At 52.7% G+C, this 20,531-nt stretch overlaps 10 protein-coding genes across 10 annotated transcripts; 4 read left to right on the forward strand and 6 right to left on the reverse strand.

Annotated features, from left to right (window-relative positions):
* Positions 1-251: 251 nt before the first annotated feature.
* J4E93_001574 (uncharacterized protein) lies at positions 252-1,484 on the forward strand (the record flags this gene model as incomplete). Its single annotated transcript, XM_049339525.1, has 1 exon — positions 252-1,484. One exon carries the CDS (start codon positions 252-254, stop codon positions 1,482-1,484), a length of 1,233 nt encoding a protein of 410 aa, XP_049203482.1.
* An 871-nt stretch (positions 1,485-2,355) lies between these two features.
* Positions 2,356-3,603, reverse strand: J4E93_001575 (uncharacterized protein; the record flags this gene model as incomplete). Its single annotated transcript, XM_049339526.1, has 1 exon — positions 2,356-3,603. One exon carries the CDS (start codon positions 3,601-3,603, stop codon positions 2,356-2,358), a length of 1,248 nt encoding a protein of 415 aa, XP_049203483.1.
* A 236-nt stretch (positions 3,604-3,839) lies between these two features.
* Positions 3,840-6,463, forward strand: J4E93_001576 (uncharacterized protein; the record flags this gene model as incomplete). Its single annotated transcript, XM_049339527.1, has 3 exons — positions 3,840-3,862; positions 3,911-4,306; positions 4,354-6,463. The coding sequence occupies 3 exons, from the start codon at positions 3,840-3,842 to the stop codon at positions 6,461-6,463; spliced, it is 2,529 nt and encodes an 842-aa protein (XP_049203484.1).
* Positions 6,464-7,059: 596 nt separating this feature from the next.
* Positions 7,060-8,469, reverse strand: J4E93_001577 (uncharacterized protein; the record flags this gene model as incomplete). The annotated part of the gene is made up of 2 exons (XM_049339528.1): positions 7,060-8,226; positions 8,278-8,469. 2 exons carry the CDS (start codon positions 8,467-8,469, stop codon positions 7,060-7,062), a joined length of 1,359 nt encoding a protein of 452 aa, XP_049203485.1.
* Positions 8,470-9,193: 724 nt separating this feature from the next.
* J4E93_001578 (uncharacterized protein) lies at positions 9,194-9,903 on the reverse strand (the record flags this gene model as incomplete). The annotated part of the gene is made up of 2 exons (XM_049339529.1): positions 9,194-9,453; positions 9,504-9,903. 2 exons carry the CDS (start codon positions 9,901-9,903, stop codon positions 9,194-9,196), a joined length of 660 nt encoding a protein of 219 aa, XP_049203486.1.
* A 441-nt stretch (positions 9,904-10,344) lies between these two features.
* J4E93_001579 (uncharacterized protein) lies at positions 10,345-11,634 on the reverse strand (the record flags this gene model as incomplete). The annotated part of the gene is made up of 4 exons (XM_049339530.1): positions 10,345-11,143; positions 11,192-11,296; positions 11,361-11,379; positions 11,436-11,634. The coding sequence occupies 4 exons, from the start codon at positions 11,632-11,634 to the stop codon at positions 10,345-10,347; spliced, it is 1,122 nt and encodes a 373-aa protein (XP_049203487.1).
* Positions 11,635-11,998: 364 nt separating this feature from the next.
* Positions 11,999-13,081, forward strand: J4E93_001580 (uncharacterized protein; the record flags this gene model as incomplete). The annotated part of the gene is made up of 1 exon (XM_049339531.1): positions 11,999-13,081. One exon carries the CDS (start codon positions 11,999-12,001, stop codon positions 13,079-13,081), a length of 1,083 nt encoding a protein of 360 aa, XP_049203488.1.
* Positions 13,082-13,981: 900 nt separating this feature from the next.
* J4E93_001581 (uncharacterized protein) lies at positions 13,982-15,588 on the forward strand (the record flags this gene model as incomplete). Its single annotated transcript, XM_049339532.1, has 6 exons — positions 13,982-14,059; positions 14,138-14,222; positions 14,283-14,553; positions 14,624-14,927; positions 14,986-15,142; positions 15,197-15,588. The coding sequence occupies 6 exons, from the start codon at positions 13,982-13,984 to the stop codon at positions 15,586-15,588; spliced, it is 1,287 nt and encodes a 428-aa protein (XP_049203489.1).
* Positions 15,589-15,823: 235 nt separating this feature from the next.
* On the reverse strand, positions 15,824-17,247 carry J4E93_001582 (uncharacterized protein; the record flags this gene model as incomplete). The annotated part of the gene is made up of 2 exons (XM_049339533.1): positions 15,824-16,398; positions 16,461-17,247. The coding sequence occupies 2 exons, from the start codon at positions 17,245-17,247 to the stop codon at positions 15,824-15,826; spliced, it is 1,362 nt and encodes a 453-aa protein (XP_049203490.1).
* Positions 17,248-18,330: 1,083 nt separating this feature from the next.
* On the reverse strand, positions 18,331-19,444 carry J4E93_001583 (uncharacterized protein; the record flags this gene model as incomplete). Its single annotated transcript, XM_049339534.1, has 3 exons — positions 18,331-18,866; positions 18,927-19,268; positions 19,321-19,444. The coding sequence occupies 3 exons, from the start codon at positions 19,442-19,444 to the stop codon at positions 18,331-18,333; spliced, it is 1,002 nt and encodes a 333-aa protein (XP_049203491.1).
* Between the last annotated feature and the right edge of the window lie 1,087 nt (positions 19,445-20,531).

Genomic DNA, 20,531 nt, shown 5'->3' on the forward strand with positions numbered 1-20,531 from the left:
AGGCTCTCCGCCGGTGGATCGCTAGCCTGCTCCTCCATGATGAGGACTATGGTGGTTTAATCGACATTCATGCATGAGTGATATTTGTACAAGGTGTGCGGGTTGACGTATCTGCAGTCATTGCGAACCAAGGGACGTGAATTGCGGAGAAGGCGCGGAGGTGTCGATGATTTCACTGGTCGCGCGCGCCTTGGCATGCGACAGCCCAATTCGCGGTCGCGACTCTGACACCATCCCAACACAGCATCAACATGTCATTCAAATTCGGACTCAATGTGAAGAACAAGGGCGCGAATCCACTCGCGAAATCGGCCTCCAAGCCTTCTCTGGGGAAGAAGAAGAAGCCGCTGTTCGACGAAGAGGAGGAAGATGCGAAAGGCAAATCCAAAGCGGCGGACGGCGCCCAGGAAATCGGCGAGCTGAACTTCGAAGACACTCTGGCCGCTACCTCATCAGAACCCTCGAAACCAGCGCCCTCAAAACCAAAGAAAGGCCAGCCTCCAGCTCCTCCGTCCAAGAAACCTAAGCCGAAAGAAGATGATCCCACCGCCATCGCGTACTCCGCCAGCGCTGCAGAAGCCGAGAAACGCGCACAGGAAGCTTTAGAAGCCGATGCCACCATATACGACTATGACGCTGCATACGACGCGCTCCACGCGGTCAGCGCCGCCAAAAAAGCTGCTGAACGCGACAGCGCCGCGGAACGGAAACCCAAGTACATGGATGCGCTCTTCGAATCTGCCGAACAACGCAAGAAGGACCAACTACGGGCACGCGACAAATTACTCCAGCGCGAACGTGAAGCCGAAGGCGACGAGTTTGCGGACAAGGAGAAGTTTGTGACCGGCGCATACAAAGCCCAACAAGAAGAGACGCGAAAGGCCGAAGAAGAAGAGAAGAAGAGGCAAGAAGCGGAGGAAGAGAAAAAGAAAAAGTTCGGTATGCAGGGCTTCCACAAACAGATGCTCGCGGAACAGGAACGACGGCATCAGGAGGCTATGGAGGCAGCGGCGCAAGCACTGAAGGATGGTGTGAAGCCCGTTGTTGACGAGGTAGAGAGGGAAAAGACAGACGCTGAGATTGTCGAAGAGCTACGTAAACAGGGTAAAAACGTCATTCTCAACGAGGATGGGCAGATCGCGGACAAACGCCAGCTCCTCTCGGCAGGCCTCAACATCATCGCGAAACCCAAGCCCGCTTCATCTGCCTCTGCCTCCACTACTGCTGCAAACCAGACGCAATCAGCATGGACGAAACCCAAACTCGGCAAGAATGCACAACGCGAACGCCAGACGCAGATGGTAGCCGAGCAGATTGAAGCGGCAAACAAGCGGAAAGCAGATGAAGAAGCTGAGGAACAGGCGAAACTGGAGCATGCACGGAAGAGTCAGAAGACAGAGAAGGACATCAGTAGTGCCAAGGAGAGGTATCTGCAGAGGAAGAGGGAGAAGGAGGCTGCTGCTAAATCTGCGGCTGGGAAGTAAAGTAGCGTCGTGATACCCAATATACATTAACCTGTGTGATTCTAATCAGGTAGTCTGAAGTCATCGTAACCTCTTAAACCCATCCACCAGCAACACCTAGGAGCAAGGAGGTCAGGACGCACCGGCATAGTGCACTAAACACCAAAGCAACACTCAATACCTCGACGCCCCATCATCCACCTCATGTATCTCACCTATGCCACTCAGAAAATCGAATTCCATCGGCTGTAATTCACAAACCTCCATCATCCCGTGAGCCTTCATGCCCGTTCGATAGCACGCCGCCCTCGGCGAATTGCACCAGAAGTGATCCAATGCGTTCGATCAGGAGGTCGGAGTCATATCACTCTACCATTCTGCAGTCGATGAAAAAGGAAGGTGCCTGTCTTTCGACGGCTTCAAACATGCGAAAAGCCATCATAATGGCGGTGAAGTTGACCTGCTCAATTCAGGAAGTGTTGGCGATTTCCGTTAGGAATTCGGTCACAACGGGGATGTCGCTTGTCCGATTTCCAAGATGGAAGCAAGGTACCATTGTTCGCTGACGCGTCTAGTCTTGCGTTTGGCGCATGTGACCGAGAGTAACGGTAGGACTGCGGCGATCGGCGAGGACCACTAATACTATAGTATAGTCCAAAAATACAGCGTAGGCTTAGGTACCGAGGATGTTGAGATGCGCACGAAAAGAGGGTGCAAGAAAGAGGTAATGCAGGGAAGTGTGGATACCTTGTCATTCGGTTCACCAGATACAGTAGCAGAAGAGAAAGTTGTACCTAGGACTGGATGGCAGCGCCATCGGCTCTGGGAAGCCAAATAAATCATATTGTGCTTATGCCTTATTCCCCAAGAAAGATGTATAGACCCCACAATATTACCAGCCGTATCGATTGCCTGCTTCTCTCTTGTTGCGAGCACCGGCAGCAAAATGGTCCTCCAGTGCATCTTTCTGAGTCGTCGCGACGTTGACCAGGCTGCGAAGACTGTTCTTTCCAGTTCCAGATATAGATTTGAGCGGATTATGCTGTACTGATTCGCCCTGTTGTCGCAGCTTCTCATTATGCGCGTACTCCATATCTGTGTTGAAATCCTGGATTTTGGCACCAGAGAAGTCTGGACCACCGCGTCCTTTCTTGCCGAAAAGTTGTCGGCGCTCTGCTTCTGACAGGTTTAACTCGGAAGCAATATTGGTAAGGTTATTCGGATCCTGTCCACCGGTTGAGGGAGGAGGGTACTGTGTATACTGATTTGCCGGGGGCATGTCATAGACGCCCTCTGTCGGGGCGACTTCCCCTCCTTCTTCCACACCGTAGAGTAGTGGCTGATAGTTCACATCTGACGTCTCTTTAGGCATGCTTTCTGCTTCATTGGAGACGCTGAAGAGAGAGACCTTGGGTTTGCGCGGCTTGGTTTCAGGAGGTGGTTGTTGCGATTGCGGCGTAGATGTTCTTGTGTTCGTCGCGGTGATCGTCTCGCTCGTTGCGGCTGCTGGTCGAGGTGCTGTGGGTTTCTTTTTCTTTCCTTTGCCGACAGACATAGGTACAAAGCGTGGCGTCGCTGGCTTAGATACCTGCTGTGGCTCAGGTTCCGTTATCTGAGGCTTGTTTTCTGTCTTTGTCTCGGATTTGGGTGTTGGCAAGTTGAGCATTGCGCGAAAGTCTTCCCTCTTCATAGGTTCCTTCTTTATCGGGTTGCCAGTCTCGTCATACTCCTCAGCCTCCACTTTTGACTCCCTCTTGAACGCGGGCTCCGCGCCAGTCTTTAGATTTATTCCAGATGCGAGTCCTTTCCCCAGTCCTCTGCTTCCCGTCTTTGAACCCTCGGATGCTGTGATGGCGTTTACATTTGGTTTCTTTGGCGCGGGTAGCATTGCGTTGAAGCCACCAAATGACGAGCCCCCGCCCAGGCGCGGCTTCTTCGACGGTGGCGCATCATCTTGGATATCGTCTTTCTCCGATCGCGACTGCGACGCGCCTGGGAGGTTGACCTTGATCCGTCCTGGGTTGGAGCGATCGACGACTTTTTGGAAGGCGGGTTTGGCAGTGGGTTTCGCCACTATTTTCGGCGCGGACGGCGCTTCGCCATCGGATTCTGAATCGGAATAGCCGGCGAGTAGATTCATCGTGGCTGTGGCGCGGTCGTCAAGAGGTTTGTGTTGGGCGCAAGAAGTCGCAAAGTTGACAATGATCTCACTGCACGCGCGCCTGGACAAGGGCCGATGCCAAGCCAGGGTCCAGGGCACGCATTCACATCCCCACATGCGTCACTGCGGCCTCGCTGTATGGCTTCATGATACCCTTTCAGCTGGTCTGAGCATACCCTTCTGTTACGAGACTATGATACCTTGACCTTCCCACTATGTCGCTCCTTCAGAACGAAGAGTAAGCCCACCTGGTCCCCGTGGCGCACGCCGCAGCTAACTTGGGCAGCTTTGTGCTATATCAGCTTCGAACCGCGTACCTCTCCTCGATTAAAGACGGCGTAGGCGAACGGTTGATCAATGTAGACTCGAGCGTCCTGAACAACCCCGCATTTCGCGCCGCAGGCTGGGTTCCCAATGCCGCCGACATCAAGCGCACCTACTCCCCACCCATACCCACCGCGATCACTTCGGAATACTTCCAGGCCCCGCGGTCAGCTGGCCTGAAGTCGCCAGAGGGCTTTGGCGAAGATGACGACGAGGGTGGCATGGTCACTGGAGGGGCAAGCAACGACACGGTCGGACCTACACTCAATGCGAAACGGAGGCGAAGGAAAGAACAGCTGGAAGAAGATGATAGCAGTGACTTGAGCGACGAGAGCGACGACGATGACGATGCACAGAGGTAGCTGATCACGATGCGCTCCACAGACTGAACTGACGGATTGCTAGACCAGCCAACCAGATCAAGTTCACCAAGATGCCGCTACGGACGCGCTCAGGATCGTCGCCCATGCCTGGATCAGCCCTACGCAATGAGCTGGCAGAAGCTGGAGAAGGCCCTTCACTCATGATCACGTCTCCATCACGGCCGCCGGACGACGTATTGCGAAGAGGATCATTGGGCACCGTAGATGTGGGCAAAACCCGACCAAGAAGGGACACCATAACTAGCAGTGAGATGTCTTCGGAGAACGAGTTTGACAATTCGTCATTCAGAAAGAGAAGAGTCAATCCGCGCAAAGCCGCAGGTGCAAGCCAAATGCTTTCCAAGCGCATTGAAGAAGACTCAGGGGAGGCTGGCGGCGCACGCGCACGCCTGGAAGCTCTGGACGAAGGAGATGAATCAGATGACTCCCTCACATCCGAATTCTCTGGCTCTGACGATAGCGCGTCTCTGATCGGTGCAGGAGGTGATCCGCTGGACTCCTCTCCCGCAGGTGGCGACCTTCCCACTATGCCCGGCTTGATGCCTTTCCAAAACATGTCACCGAAGAAGAAGAAGGAGCCAATTGCACCAACATTACAAGCACTGCCTCCGCCGCGACCGATCAGTTTCGTACTGCCAGTGAGCGCGTTGACCCAGGCCCTACGAGCCAAGGAGCAGAAGCCATCGAATCCGCTACAGCGCTTTGCCATGTGGAACGCTGCTAGCGAAGCTCAGCAGAACCCTTTATATATCAAACTTTACTGTCCATTCTCTTCGAAACCTTCAAAGCCCGTCGAGCTGCTGATCCGGAAGTTCAGTGACAAAGGCGAGGGTCCTACTGTCGCGGAAGCAATCGGATATGCACTACATCGATATCAGGAAGAGAAGCTGGAACCGCCGCTATCGCCCGAACAGATGAATGTCAACCGCTGGGTTATGCGCATGTACGATGACGGTGAGGTTGACGACGAGTTCCCACCTTTGACCAGGAACAAGCCGTTGAAAGACTTCGCTTCGAACAACGCCCGTGGTATGCGACCTCGAGCACGAGATAAGCCATGGGACGAGTTCGCACTTGTTGAGGCATCCCAACGAGAGTTTGGCGAGAACGAGAAGCTCACCCCAATTTACAGTCAAGAGGCAGCAAGTGCAGTCGCGTCGCAAACCGATGGCCCCGACGAAAAAGAAGAGAAGAAGCCCCTCAAGCCTCTTCCAAGTCGCGCGAAGAGCTTCAGGAATCCCATCACCGGCCCTTCGTTTGCCCCCACTGCGACGCGCAAAGATACCAGTAATCTTGCCGACGTACCAAAAGTCCCACAAACACATGCTGCTAGCCGCACTGGAGCCCCCAAGACAGTCAATGTCCACTTCACCGACGAGAATTTCAACACAAAACACTTCAACATACCCTGCACCACTGACACTTACATTGCTGATATCTTCGATCAAGTATGCCACGACTTGCGCTTAGAGAAAGCTTTGTATATCCTCAAAGTTAGCGGCAGCACTACGGTAGCGCCACCTGACCGCACTGTAGAGGCTCTAGACACACGGATGGATCTGGATCTCGTGCGTCGCCGTTTCGTGGGTGATGGTGTCTACGGACTTTCGGGGTCGCCAGGGTCGTCATCACCCAATGCACCACTCATCATCAGTACCGGTGGCGCGCCAAAGAAGACAAAGAAGGGCGACCGAACCAACGCCGCTGTCTCTGGCCAAGGTCTCATCCATCCACTCGCCAGGAACGGCGACTCGGGTGCTCTGGCTCTCACAGCGACGAACTACTACCGCCGCTATGCCGTCCTTCGCAAACAGCCCATGTCCTTTGCCTCTTCTACATCTCGCATCATTGCTCTCGATAACGAGTACATTCATATCATGCCCGGAGAGTCCAAGACAGGAGCGCGAGGTGGCTTTGGTGTTGAAGGCCAGGGCAAGACGACCACTGTGCATTTCAGCAGTGTGGTCGGTAGCAAGGTCAGCAAGAAACATCCCAAGATGTTTCGGGTCATCGTCTTCAAGGAGCGCGAGACCAAGCGATATGATTTTGAAGCTCAGAGTACCAACGAGGCAGTGGAGATCGTAAGGGAAATCAAGAATGGTGTCGAGAGGTTCTCGCAAGGCATCGTATGAGGATGATACTGTAGAACTGGATTACGATCTGCGTGGCTTTTGTCTTCTTGATATGCAATTTGGGAGGGATGTGATGGCGTTTTCGCCGACATGGATTTTCAAGCGTGGGTGGTTTCAAAATGGCGTTTGATTTGCGATTGCAACTTTGGTCATGTTCAAGGGAAGATACCTCAAACACATAGATATCCTGCTGATGTATATATAAAGTCAAACTCTCGTCTGGGGCAGCTCTGATGATGTTTCCAAAGCCATACTCGAGACTACGCATCACGTTTAAGACTTATAATGGTGAGACCTTGTGGAACATATACACACCAAGAGCAGCGAGTTTATGTGAGAATTTGAGATTGAGAAAAGGCTTGGAAACGATGAGCTTTCCCAGGTTCTCCACAACGGACCTTGACTATTAAAGTTTAGCCCTGCGATCATTCTTTCTCCTACGCACGCACATGTTGTATCTTATACATCAAAACATGCATGGCACGAAACCATGTCTCCGAGAAGCAATAACGTCAAGAGTGACATGTCAACTTGCCCATTATATTATATACATTTCCAAAAGGTTCAACTACTGCCACATGGCCTTCTCCAGTGCCCTACATACCCCAACTAAACTCATCCGCACCATTCGCCCACATATTAAAGATCTGAATGGGGAACTTATCCGCAATGTATTGGTACCCAGCAGGACCAGGATGAAGATAATCACCCGAATCATACAACGGGTTGAGCTGACTGGGTATGTTGGGGTCGGCAAGGAACTGGTCGAAATCCACAACGGCGTCGAAAACACCCGACGTGCGGATGAATGTGTTGATGCGCTGGCGTGTCTTCTCACGCTCGGGATCGGAGTAGGGTTGCTGGGTGAAATTGGCTGGTGCGCTGAACGGTGTGATGGTGGCGCCGAAGACGGGGATGCCGTGGGCGTGGATGAGGGTCACCATTTGTTCGTATGCTTGAGTCAGGCCTTGGTAGACTTGTTCTTGTGCTTCAGGCGTTGTTGCTGCGGTTCCAATGTCGTTTACTCCTTCGAAGATCATGGCGTATTTGACACCCGGATGGGCCAGAACGTCGCGGTCGATGCGACCGAAAGCGTTGGGACCGAGGCCGTCGGCTAGAATGCGGTTTCCGCCTGCAGCCAAGTTACCGGCCGAGATGTGTTTGGTGGAAGGATTTTTCTGGAGACGTGCGAGGAGGAGATCGGGCCATCTGTTGTTCTGGTTGGTTGTAGATCCACGGCCGTCGGTGATCGAGTCGCCGACGATGAGGAGGGAGCCGACGCGTGGCTGGACCCAAGCTTCGATGGAGGAGAGAAAGTACCAATGCGCTACGGATTGTGTAGTAGAGTTGCTAATGTCCAGGCTAGCCGAAGAGACTGCGTTACCGAACTGGAACCAACTGGTTGTTCTGGAGCCGGGGTGACTGGTGATGCTGTTTGTGGTTTGTCCGCTTGCAAGGTACATAGTGATGGTGATGATCTGCTGCGCCTTGATTTCGAAGTTGATAGGGTCGGACACTGCGAGGGCGCCATTTGGCACGCTAATACCATCCTTGCCTCCAAATGTTACTTTCTGAACGGTCTTGGGTTGGATCTGGTGGATGCCGGCGGTCTGGTTCAACGGAAGCGCGACGGTCACAGCGGTGATGGGAAGATTGGAACCGCCAAAAACGTTGGAGAATTTGAGACGGATTTGCTTGGCCGAAGTGGTCATGTACAGAGTCTGTCGAACTGTCGAGTTCACGAAGACTGCGCCCGTCTGGTTCTATGTGATGTGTGAGTACAGACTGGGTGAAGATTTGATAAGTGAACGTACGAATGGAGCAGGAGGAAGGTTCGCAGGCTCGGTGAGCTGTGGCATTGATGCCCACGCGTCGACCCAGTGGCCATTGGAAGGGTTAGGTCGAGTTGTGTGTTTGCCGGAAGCCCTCTTCTCAACCTCAATGGCATGGCCTTGAACGGACACTGCAACGCCCACGAGGAGCACTGCTAGCCTGGAGAAGATCATGCTGGTTCAATTCTCAATTGAAGGCTCAGAGAATGATGATCCTGCAGAGGGAAAGCACTGGGGCTCCTGCATGATTAATACCACGGGCCCCAAATTGCGGAGGCACGGAGGTAGGGAAAGAAGTGAAGCTAAGCAGGAACACGAGCGTAGATTCGGTATGGCGCAGGAACCGATCTACTGGCTGTCCTAATCGAGTATCTGGGGTGCCGTTAGCATGTGGGGATCTGCGGAGATGGACGGGTAAATTGGCGGGCGGAGGAAACCTGGTTGGTGGGCGCATTTCCTGCTTCGCCTTTTACCCATCGGCTGCAAAACCGTGTAAACTGCAATCGTGACGTTACTGCGCGCTATTCGGGCCGCGGGCACAATTGTTCCGTTAGCGACAGAGATGGGGGAACAAGAAGCGAGTGAGAAGAATCATGCATCTGTATTCATTGGTATCGTGGCCCATGCAACAACAAAAAACGCCGCCCATGCAATGCCCAGGAGATAGTTAACGCCTGACAACCTGAAGGGTCGTCTTTAAATGTCGTACCCGGCTGTGAAATGGAGTCAACCAAACATACAGCCGCAGAAAGAAAATGATGGCGCTCATCCATCAGAGACGGCAACCGTAGATCCGATCATGGCCAAGTTCGAATGCCAGAAGGTGGATATCTGGCGACATGAGCTTCTCCTAATATGGAGAAGGCCTCGAGGTCCGTCACTACCGGCGCGCTCAGACTCAAAAGTCGTCATCACTCTCTGCCTTCTTCTTTTTCCGGCTTGAAGTTTTCTTCTTTTTGCCATCTACGTCCATGTCGCCCTCACTCTTCTCTGGCGCATCGGCAACCTTGGACACGATCTCGTTGAGGAAGTCGAAGCGGTCGGTCTTGGTGATGGCTTGCTTGAGGTGGATGGAGCCGACACGCTTGGAGTTGCGCGCTTTGGCTTCGGCGGCGGCTTTGGTGACGAGGGATATCATGAAGAGCTCGAGCGCTTTCGCTGTGGAGAGTCAGGCATGTTGGAGAGAGTTTCGCGCTGGCGGTACGTACAAACAACGACGGGCGTGACCTGGGCGACCTTGCCGACATCGTCGTCGGCCTGCATGATGCGCTTTATGCGCGCGACGGGGAAGTGGTTCTTGATGGTGATGTTGTCCGTGTTGGGCGTGTCTGCCCCGCCTACGCCATTGCTCGCGTCTGGCATGGCGGGCACTGACGCGTCGGGCAAGTAGTCTGCATCCTGCATGCTCTCCTCCTTCTTGACGCCGCGAGGCATACGAGGCGGTGGCGCAGGGTCGCTCTGCAGCGGCGGATCGGTTTTGGGCGGAGGGAAGGGCGGCGCGACGTTGTCGAGGGGGCCGCTGTGTTCTGTATGCTGGGGGTGAGTAGGCTGCTCGGCGTAGTACGAGCAAGATAAATCTGGCGACGGTGGAGCCCATCTGCCGTCCATTGGCTGGCGTGGGGCCCGTGCTCATGGCGCCTCCGCGACAAAACCACACGTCTGGATGCGACCCTCCAAGCTTCTCTCTCCAGCCTCGTCACGTCCATCGTTCCGTTCCAGGGGCGGTGGATGCGCGTCGCCAGCAGTGGATGACGACACGAGCACGCCAGAGACATCTCCGCCTTGTACAAACAGCATCGTGGTGCCTGCTCCGGTTCGCAACGACGAAACCCGGCCCCAGTCGCCTGAGGCCGTGGTTGATCGGCGCGCCGGCGCAGGAGTCGCTGATGGTGTAATTACTTGATCTAATCTGACACTCTGCCGCGCTTCTTTGTTGACGAGGCGTCTTGACCTGACCATGCTTCGGCTAGTCTGTCGCGTCCCCTGGCTTCGCAAGCCGATGCTGGGCGTCGCATATACGCAATACACATACCATACACCTCACACGCCTCATGTATCTTTCGTGATGCTGCCATCCCTCTTGCGCCCCTCTCTACCCGGGCCTTCTCTCAGCCATGTCTCTGCGAGGCCGTTCTTCGGGTCATCTTCAGGGTAGCCTCGCTGCCGCCTAACGTCAAGGACAGCCTGCCGTATCCGCCGCGTGCACTCTTTGCGTATGCTGACGGCCTCGTCGGAATACTTCAGCGTGTCATTGAGAACACCGACTTGCAGTTTTCCTCCCTTCCTCTCCTCGTTTGCACGCATCTGTTTCCAGCGTGCGCGCAAGTCGCCGAACACCTCTTCAGCATCCAGCTTCTCGCCAAATGTCACCCTGACGTTCTGGAACGGCCGTGGTATGAAGCGCGGAAAGGTGCGTGTCTCGTGCATGATATTGTCGAAGCCTTCAATAAAGATGGGAACGATGTCTGGCATCGGCTCACTCTCAAGTACCAATCGTGACACTCCCCACTTGAAGTAGCGCATGATCCTGTCTTCCGTCTGGTGTATCATGCCTTCAGGGAAGATGTGCACCCACGCATGCCGCCGATTCAAGTATGCCGAGGGCGCAGGAAACGTATCTTGTCCGTTTGTAGAGAATGTGAGGTGGCCGTCGGTAAAAGGATCGATGAGGTCTGGGCTCTTGAGCGATGTGGTTGGCTTTTCTGGTGGTTCTTGCTCGTGGAACGGGCCGCGCGAGAGGAGACGGATCGCTTGCGTTATGGTGGGTTGGAATAGGCCGCCGAATTGGGAATGCGCTGAACGATGTGTGGGTAGGACCTGTCCAAAGGTAAAGAATGTCGACAGTCCTCTGCCAGGGCGTTAGCGGAGCTTTCTGTGCATCTCAGAGGTGACATACTTGTTGGTGAAGCATAGATCATAACTGCCTAATCCCCAGCGCAAATTATCCGGGGTGAATATGTAGGCGAGTGGCAGTATACCCCATAGTATGGGATCATCCATACTGTACAAATCGTGTGAGCGCAGTCCATCCCTGACAATTCGGATATTATGGCAAACGTACGTACACGGAGATATGGTTTGAGACTGCACGCTCGTCAGTACTGAGAATGTCCCGGGTTCTTGACAGTCCAACCACTTACCAGTTATGAGGCCCCGCTGTCTACTCGCTGGATCCTCTCTTTCATCCAATAGCTTCAGGAAGCCCTCCATTCCATGCGTCTCGACCTTGCTCAGTCCGTTCAGGAATCCTTTGCACAAGAGCCCAACAGCGCTCATGGTGAAGGCCGACGCGGCGCGCCATGGCCCGCTGGGGGCCTCCGGCTGCTCCTCTGGTCGCATTGGTGTAGGCGTGGGGTTGAGGGCGACATGTGAAGATTTCGCGCTTGACAGGTCAATGCCGCGGCCCACCAACGTCACTGCCCCAGGAATTTGGCGACGGTGACTAGCGCGATTGCGGCCTACACACGTGCGCCGAGTGGCTGGCTCTTCCGCTTCAACACGCCTTTTTCCATCACCCCAGCAAGAGTTCGACAATTTACAAGACTAGACTTGGACTTTCAGGTCTTGTGCGTCATCTTCAGAGCTTGTACACGAGATCCCATAGCTACGCTTGGCACTGTTACCCGGATTGGTGTACCTACTGCGCCCATCACGAAAAGTCGCGTCTCGATTTGCGAATCTTGAATGCGCAGCATAGCCCAACATGCCGCCTCCAAAGACCATTTTCACCTCGTACGAGCGGAACGCCCTCAAAGATCGATGGGGCTCGCAGGCTACACGTCTGACCCGTGACTCTTTTCTACCTTTTGGCTCCTGCCAACTATGTCTCCTTCCTTCAGTAGACCCAGTGTGCTGTTCACAAGGCGATCTGTTCTGCCGCGAGTGCGCCATGACCAATCTTTTGGCACAACGTAAGGAAATGAAGCGACTAGAGAAGCTCAACGAGCGCCAAAAGTTGGAGGACGAGGATCAAAAGCTGCGAGAACAGGAGGAAGCGCGGCTACTGGCAGTCGAGGAATTCGAAGCTGTTCAGATGGGACTTTCGGTCAAAGCAGGTGCATCAGCACGGGTCGTTGGAAGGCAAGGCAGCAAGATCATGGTCGAAGAAGAGCAGGATGCCAAGGCTGGAGAGGCCAGAGGCACGAAACGCAAGTTCGAAATTGACCAAGAGGAACTAAAGCGCATCGCACACGAAGAGCAGAGCAAAGCAAAACGCACATTCGACGCAGAGCGCAAAGCAGCCAAAGGTCATCTCCCCAGCTTTTGGGTTCCCGGCGAGACACCCGACCAACACCACAAAAGCGCAGAAAAGGCGAAACAAACGCCCGTATGCCCCTCGAGCCATCCAGACCAACCGCACAGCCTGTCCCTGAAGAGCTTAACGAGCGTCAACTTCCACGAAGAAAAGTCGTCCGAGACAGGAAAGTCGGCTCGCACATGCCCCAGCTGTCAGAAAGCACTCTCGAACAGTACGAAAGCCATGCTCGCTATACCATGTGGTCACGTCCTATGCAAACCATGCGTTGATAAGTTTCTCCGGCCAGAACATCGACATCAGCGAGATGCACATGATCAAGGACCGGAGCCAGAGACAGTTCATTGCTATGTCTGCGATGCGGATCTTACGACAACCCCAGACGCCAAGGAAGGCAAGAAGAAGAAAAAGGACAGCGAGAAGGAGAAGGCGCCCAAGCCTGGACTCGTGGAGATAAGGAGTGAAGGCACGGGGTTCGCAAGTGGTGGAAAGGCGATGGTTAAGAGAGAAGGGGTGGCATTTCAAGTATAACAAGTCTTCCGACATTCACCGAACTACGGGCGCGAAGACGAGATTCAAACTACCATAGACTGCCAGCACTTGAATGGTAGACCTCCTGGTGTACATACACACATTGCCGAGATATCCGCCATGTGAGGCTCATTGCATGACAATGGCAATTATGTACTCCACGATTTTATTCGAATTTCATTCTAGACGGCGGCCGGATCGCGAACCTCTGCGGCGAGAAGAGCTCGGAAGACGGCATCGTATCAAACTTCGATCTGGCGTCATGGAGTCAGCAGTCCCCGTTCTCGAACGCGATAGCCATCGCCCGGGCGAAAAGTCACATGTTCATCGAACCCCATACGAATGGACATTTGGAGTATACACATAGTTAAGTGCAACATGATTCAAGTTTGCTGCCATCATATGGATAGGGCTTAGTGTACTTAGGTAGTTGGGAGACTATGCAAGGGCTAGAGCGACGTCGCTGTGCTGGGCCTCTATTATCGTTATTTTCCTTGCATCTTCCAACACTGGGCGTTATTTTCAAACGCGATCGATATGTTATCAGACCGTCTCGCCAATGACGCGCTGCTGCTGCTGCAGGTGTGTATGTTTGCTCCGTTTCACGGTGTGCGGGAAAGAGCTCATCACCCACTTACAAGCCCCACTATAGCGTAATTGCCAATACAGTCAGGGTCGATGTGCAGGGTGAGCCGACTGTTATCTATCAGGAACGACGGATTCTATAAGCTGAACGCGTCGTACGAGTGTGAAATGAGTGAAAGGTTTCCGTGGGATCTTTCGTTTGTACCGCTAAGAAAGTTTTGAAACTTGCTCACGACGGGTTTTGTACTTGAACCCTCTACCACAGCCGGACAAAATCTCTTTACACGCGATTCTCTTCCCCACGTTTTGAACAGCATGTTCAAAATCGTGTTGTTCAGTATGCTGTATGCTTACTTCGAGGGGCTTTGCAAGCAGTACCGCGAAACTCTGTCGGTATGTTTTCTCCGCGCGGTTGACTCAACACCGCTCGACACTCGACATTCAATATCAGCTATACTCACATCTTATCAGGGCTTCAAACTCATCAGGCCGTTCTTCAAGCCATCCCTCACTGTGCCAAATGAACAGTCCGTACCCCCGATCCGAGAGAACTGGTGTAAGGTCTCCCCTCCTCATGTCTAGTGAGCAAGAAGCGTACTCATCCTCCAATCCATAGACTACCCCGCCGATATCGCCAACGATCTCAAGGACTTCGACCTTCCACAGCGCATCAAAGAAGAAATATATGCATGCGCATGGGAGTACGCACGTTGCGTGATTCCTCAGTACACCAATTGGAAGCGCTATGTGGCCTTCATGCGTGTCATTGTCATCGGTATCGTCGCGGAATGCAAAGGCGACTTGGTACAGGTGTCACTCGGCGACAATCTTCTGGGCTACAACCTCACCGCTCTTCTCGACGAACTCTTTCAGGGCACAACTGAACAGTAAGCAGACCTGTTCTCTTTTGGCTACATCGCCAACCTCACAGACTAATACTGATGTCATCCTGTCTAGGTACAGTGCGGCTATGGCTCGCGAGTTTCGCTGCTTCCTTCTCATCACAGCAGACAAAGCAAGCAAACGCCGGGAAGGCTTATTGTTCAGACGTTACGTTACCGCCCTCGCCAAGTCGCCTCGACAATGGTTCCGCATGCGCGACACAGATGCTTTGATCCGCTTTACCATGGGCGCAGCTCTGGTCTGTAACGATCTCGATGACGTACACTATACCGAAGAACAGTTCGAGGCCTTGGATGAACTCGGCGCCACTCTCTACGACAGTGTAGCCTTCTACAAACACCGGTCCGAGGGCGAGACAGTGAGTGATATCTGATCAAACGTGATGCGATGGACACGGACTGACCTAGGACTTTCAGAACTCCACGTTCGCATACGCACCATCCGATATCCGTATCAAGGCATTCCACCAGTCCCGTGAGTTGCTATGGGCTCTCGATGTTGCTTGGGCGGGCAAGCGAGAACACATGGTTATAATCAACTTCTTAAGATTCTTCGGTGGTCCTATACACATGAGTAGGCTGATATTTCCATTCCCCGTAACTTACCGTTGCTAACAAAATTCTTTAGTGATGCGTCGCTACCGGTTCATCGAAGACGGTATGATGATCGGCCGGCCTGAGACTACTACCGTCATCACACAAGCACGCCAACAGTTCAAGCTCTGGAACCGCGTCGACATGCAGGACGGCGATGCCAAGGACGTCGAGCGCTACGACCACTTGATGGCGAGAAGTGATGAGCTCATGTTCGATGGCCTTCATGAGTTCCTCAACGCGAGCAACAAGAATACTTGCAAGGGCTGTCAGTATCATGAGACACATGGTCATCATACTTCTTTTTCATTTGGTGGAATAAAGCTATGCGACGGCTGCAAGCAGTCTTGGGGTGCGTACATCGAGTCTTTCTCGGCTAGGTTCGCGGATGTATTTCCGGAGATCAAGAACGTGATGTCAACTTGAGTTGGGGGCTGAGTCTATTAGAGATAAGAGGCGCGAAAATCGGCTCTAGTCAATTGCGGGATGAGCTAAGAATTAGAATAGCATTACCACCACATAGAAGAAGAAAAAACTGAACAGGTCTGCAGACTACATTAGGACAAAAACTTGCAAAGTAGGTAAACTAAGAATAACGTAGGCTCTAGGCTGTTCAGTGTTTTCCTAGGTTGGCGTGTTACTATGATTACACATTGGCTATTCAATCAAAAACGCTCCCACGACTCCATTTACTTGCCCTCCTGATCCTCTTGCCATATATGTAGAAAACAAAAGGCACTGGGATGAGCAGTGCCGCAAATCCACCAGTAATACTACTCGCAGGACCTACTCCGACATTGTGATACAGCGGCGTCACCACCAATGGAAAAGCGCCCGCAAAGGCGCTTCGAAGAAAAGTGTTCGCTGCTACTGCACTCGCAGCATACAACGTGAATGTGTCGACCAGGTAGTTCAGGGCAGCTTGGAAGATCGTGAAGAAACCAGTCCCCATCAACACCAGCCCAATGACTGGAGCGATCCAATGGTACTGAGGGTCCGCTGTCCAACCCATAATGAATTGACCAGCGGAGAAGAGTATCGAGCCGAGCATCATCGGTGGCAAACGCGCTTCCGGAACTGCACGGTTCCCAGCTGCACGATAGACTTTGTTGTAAAGAAGCTGATTGTAGGCGTTGATGCTGCAGCCGATGATTGCGCCAACCAAAATACCCAGGAAAGGTAGCGTTGCGCTTACTGCTGGCCATCCCCGGAGTTCGCCAAAAATAATGGGAATGCCTGAAGTGGGTGATCGAAGTCAGTACATGTTTCACATGCAGTTCGCACAGCGGATATCTTACCTCCCAGCATCATGTATAAGATTCCGTAGCAGAAGCTAGCGTAGAGTGCGACAAGAAAACAGATAGGTGTCATGAGAAGCTGTAATGGCCGGAGCAGAAACTTTTTAGACAACTCTTTGATGCTGACATCCCACTCCTCGAACTTGGTGTGGAGGGCCCAGTTGCCGGTTTCGTGTCGCAAGCGACGTGCTTTGTAGACGAGGAGTTTCGGTGGGTAGCATTCATCGATGAAAATGATGTCGATGAACAGAATAGTAGCCTGAAGTATACCAGTGAAGTATTCGGTCCAGCGCCAGCCAAGTGATGGATTGGCGACAAAAGCTGCGGAGACAATGGGCCCGAGACACGGACCTCCAACGACCGCCATAGCGTAACCTGCCATGGCTAAGGCTCTCCATGCCGGGCTATATAGATCGCCCAACACACCACCGGTATTTGTGACCGGAGCGCTAGCAAAGAAGGCACCGAAGAATCTTGTGATCATCAGTGTCTGGAAGTCCTTTGCTACGGCACTACCGAAGCTAAAGCAGATTGCAATGAACATGGGCGTCAAAACTGCCAAACGTCTTCCGTAGACTTCGGAAAGTGGAGCCCAGAGAAGCGGACCAAGTCCAAATCCAAACAGGAAGAGCGTAGTGCCTAACACCGCGACCTGGTTTCCTACGTCGAACTCGGCTGCGATCTGTCGCGTACCTGCAGAATATGCAGAAGAGGCCCATGTCGCGCTCATAGTCGTGAGGCCATACATCATGGTGGTTGTGATCTTCTTCTTTGTGGGCCAGTTCATGGGACGATAAGGATCGTCGTCACCCTCGAAATCTACTAGCACATCTGCAGTGGTCTGTTGGTGCGCCAGAGGATGAGAGAAGGGCGCAACATTCGGTCGTGTACGTATTCGCGACAGTGCTGTGTCGCGTCTAGATATTGTCCGGCTCAAAGGCTGATTCATACCACTCGCCGTGGCTGTCGCGGTTCTGTCTCTTGGTAGACTGCGTCTGCTGCGTGATCGTGAAATGCTTTCTTGGAGTTCTCTTCCCGATGGGCGGTGGCCATCATGGTCAGCATCCTTCTCTTCCTCATATTCCGACGATGAATCGGATGTTGATCCGCTCCGCTGTCTTGGTCTTGATCGCCTTCCACTCTCAAGATCTACGTCTGAGTGTGATGTCGAAGTGGGAGTCGTGTCTGTTGACCGTTCGTCTTTAGGCTCCATGATTCCGGTATTTCATATCCTGTCGCTTGTTTCAACAGTATATTCCGGATTGCTTAAATATAAGTACTACGCTTCCTAATATAGGTGCAGCTCGAAGAATGAGAACGATTGCCGGATACGTGGCAAGTGCCGGACGCCTTTATGATGCTAAAGCCGTCAGCAACAATAGAGCGAAGAATTGATAGAACATCAGGAACGCTAAGCAATGACAGATGCCACAAAATTCGACTACCGTTGGGTATCTCCGGTCAGTATGACGTAGATTTTGCGTGCTAATTAGCTACGCTAACCTTGAACGGTATAGTACATTCATTGTCGGCCATGTCAAGGTGTTATTCCCAGACCTCAGTCCGGATAAATCTCCGGCTGACAGATTTCCAGCAAGTATTGCTCGCACGAAGACAGTGTGTAACAGTCGAGGAAAGACGCGTGCGTACCGTGAACTCGCCAGTTTCGGGGACGCGACAGCAATGACGTAACGACTTGCAGCACAGAGGTGCAACGTCCTGGCACCGGCTCTTCATTACTGCAATAGCATGTAAGGGACATAAGAACTGAAACTGAAACATTTTAGGTGCATTGCTAACATTACTGGTATTACTCGAAACGTGGTTATCATCTGCCTAGGTACCTACCCAGGTAGGTCGTTAGATACTATTACAAAGCTCCAGGGGTGTTCCTAATGGCCTGAGCAGCAGCCTCGCAGTCCTCGCCTAGCGGAACAACAGCTCCGTATCCGACAGCCTGCCCACAGCCAGTGAAGCCATAAACGCTCTTGTAGAATCCGGAACCATCTGGACTGGCCTTTTGCAAGGTAGCAGAGAAAACATTGGCACCCGCTGAAGGACCAAGAGTTACGTTGCCCGATCGGTAAGTTGGGTTTGCGGTGGCGTTGTTAAAGAAATAGATGTTGCGCTGGCATTTGGGTGAAAGGAGGCTTCCTACGCTGCCGAGCAAGAATGGCTGATTGATCATGCTTTTCCACATGTCGAGGGAGTATTTGGGTGCTGCTTGGTTGGGTTCGCTAACGAACTTCATATCGAACGCCTCGGAGTACAGACCAGGACCGCTGGCAGGGTTGGGTGCCTGTGCCCACTTCGAATTGATGCCGAAAGATCCATCCCTGTACGATTGGAATGGTGCATTGAGTGGTAGAAATGCGCCGATTCTGGTTTGAATGCCACCTACAGTAGCTAAAAGATTGCGTATTAGTATAACTCGCAGGCTGAACGGAGTTCGCGCCAGTTACTCACCAACTAGAGATGGAACAAGGCCGGCAACGTAACCCTGGGTTACTTCGTCCACGCCGGCAAGGTACGACACGAGGGGCGCATTGAGTGGTGTCTTGGAGTTACCGACGCCGACATAGGGGATCATAGAGCTGCCGACCATCAATCCTGTAGCAAGCTGGAGGCCGCCCTGGCGGATATCGGTGTTGGCTCCGGCGTTGACGATGACGGGGTGCATGCCCTCAGGAAATTTCAGCCCTTCGGGAAGAGAAAGCAGATTTAGTCCGCCTAGGTTGACCAAGCTCGAGAACGACTCCTTGAGGGCCTTCATGACAGCATCCTTGGGTACCGGAACAAGGAACCAGTCTGCAGCATGTGTCAGTACATGATTTCCTTACTCTCCAGAAGAATCACTTACTGCTGGTCGCACTCATAGTGCGGTCTTGCTGGTTGTAGATGGCAACCTCGTTTGGGCAAGTTGTGCTTTGGCCCGCGACGAGGCTCGCGGCAGCAAGCAGCATTTGGAAGAAGAAGCGTGCCATGATGTAATTGATGGTTCAGGTAGATGATTCAGGTGGATGGTTGAGTAGAGAGCGGTCTCACGGTGGCATAGGCCCGTTATATACAAAGATACGCTCTTGTTTTGGGATCGTCGTCATACCCAGGTAGGCTAACATGGTGCTTCGCATCACAACAATAACTCTATAGCTCTGTCAACGCCTTGCTTCCGAGCCTGACCGTAGCATCCGGGGCGATTGGGCGCTCTGGACATTGAGATCGACTGCTAGCATTCCTATGCTCATTCGGTGCGATGTACATCACCACTCCTGTTCTCTGCGCTAGCCATCAATTAGGTTTATGTTCGCGCCGTTTCGGGCTTTTACAACCCACTTGTAAATCAGTCTAGCTACAAGTAATCGCTCGGCACAAGAACATCAACGATCGTCGGTAGCAGCGCTTCCGGCCCGCTCCAATCTCTTCCAGAAGGACTCTTGCGTCGCGCGGCTATGAAGCTCCCGAATACCGCAACCTATGTGATGTGGGCCACCTGACTAAACTCATCTGTCTGAGCGTTTTGATATACAACCGTACACAATGATGCTATAACATGGGACGACATTTATGAGGTCACTCGAGGCTTGCTATTTTTTGGTTTGAGATACCCCTATTACAATGTAAGCACAAACCCCACAAACCCATGAGGTCACTTTCAGGTATGCGGGAGAGCTTACTCAAATGAGTACACTCTAGCGCTTATGGTTCGCTATGGGAGATGACGACGTGAAGCAATTTAGAGTTCTTCTATTCAGGAACAGAAAACTTGAAAGAGCATGGAGGGATGTGGAGGGCGCTAAGCTTTATCTTCCGATAATCGTCTTCCAACTGGTATCCTGTGTTTTGGTTCTGCACGGCTTCATGACGAACATGTGCAAACCGAATCATCAGCCTCATGACCCCCGAGGCTGACCGCGCTGATGCTTGCATGCTTTACCGGATCGTATTTTTCCTGAGGCAGTGTTCAACTCTTGTTAAGGTTGACCACCTGTCCATGACGATGACACGACGAACGTATTGACAAACACAGCGTCAGCAAAGACTTGGCAGGTACCATTTGGCGTAGAAGAACTG

This window comes from Alternaria ventricosa (genome assembly GCF_023758065.1).
Source record: "Alternaria ventricosa strain BMP 2768 chromosome Unknown scaffold_2, whole genome shotgun sequence".
Taxonomy (NCBI): Eukaryota; Fungi; Ascomycota; class Dothideomycetes; order Pleosporales; family Pleosporaceae; genus Alternaria; species Alternaria ventricosa.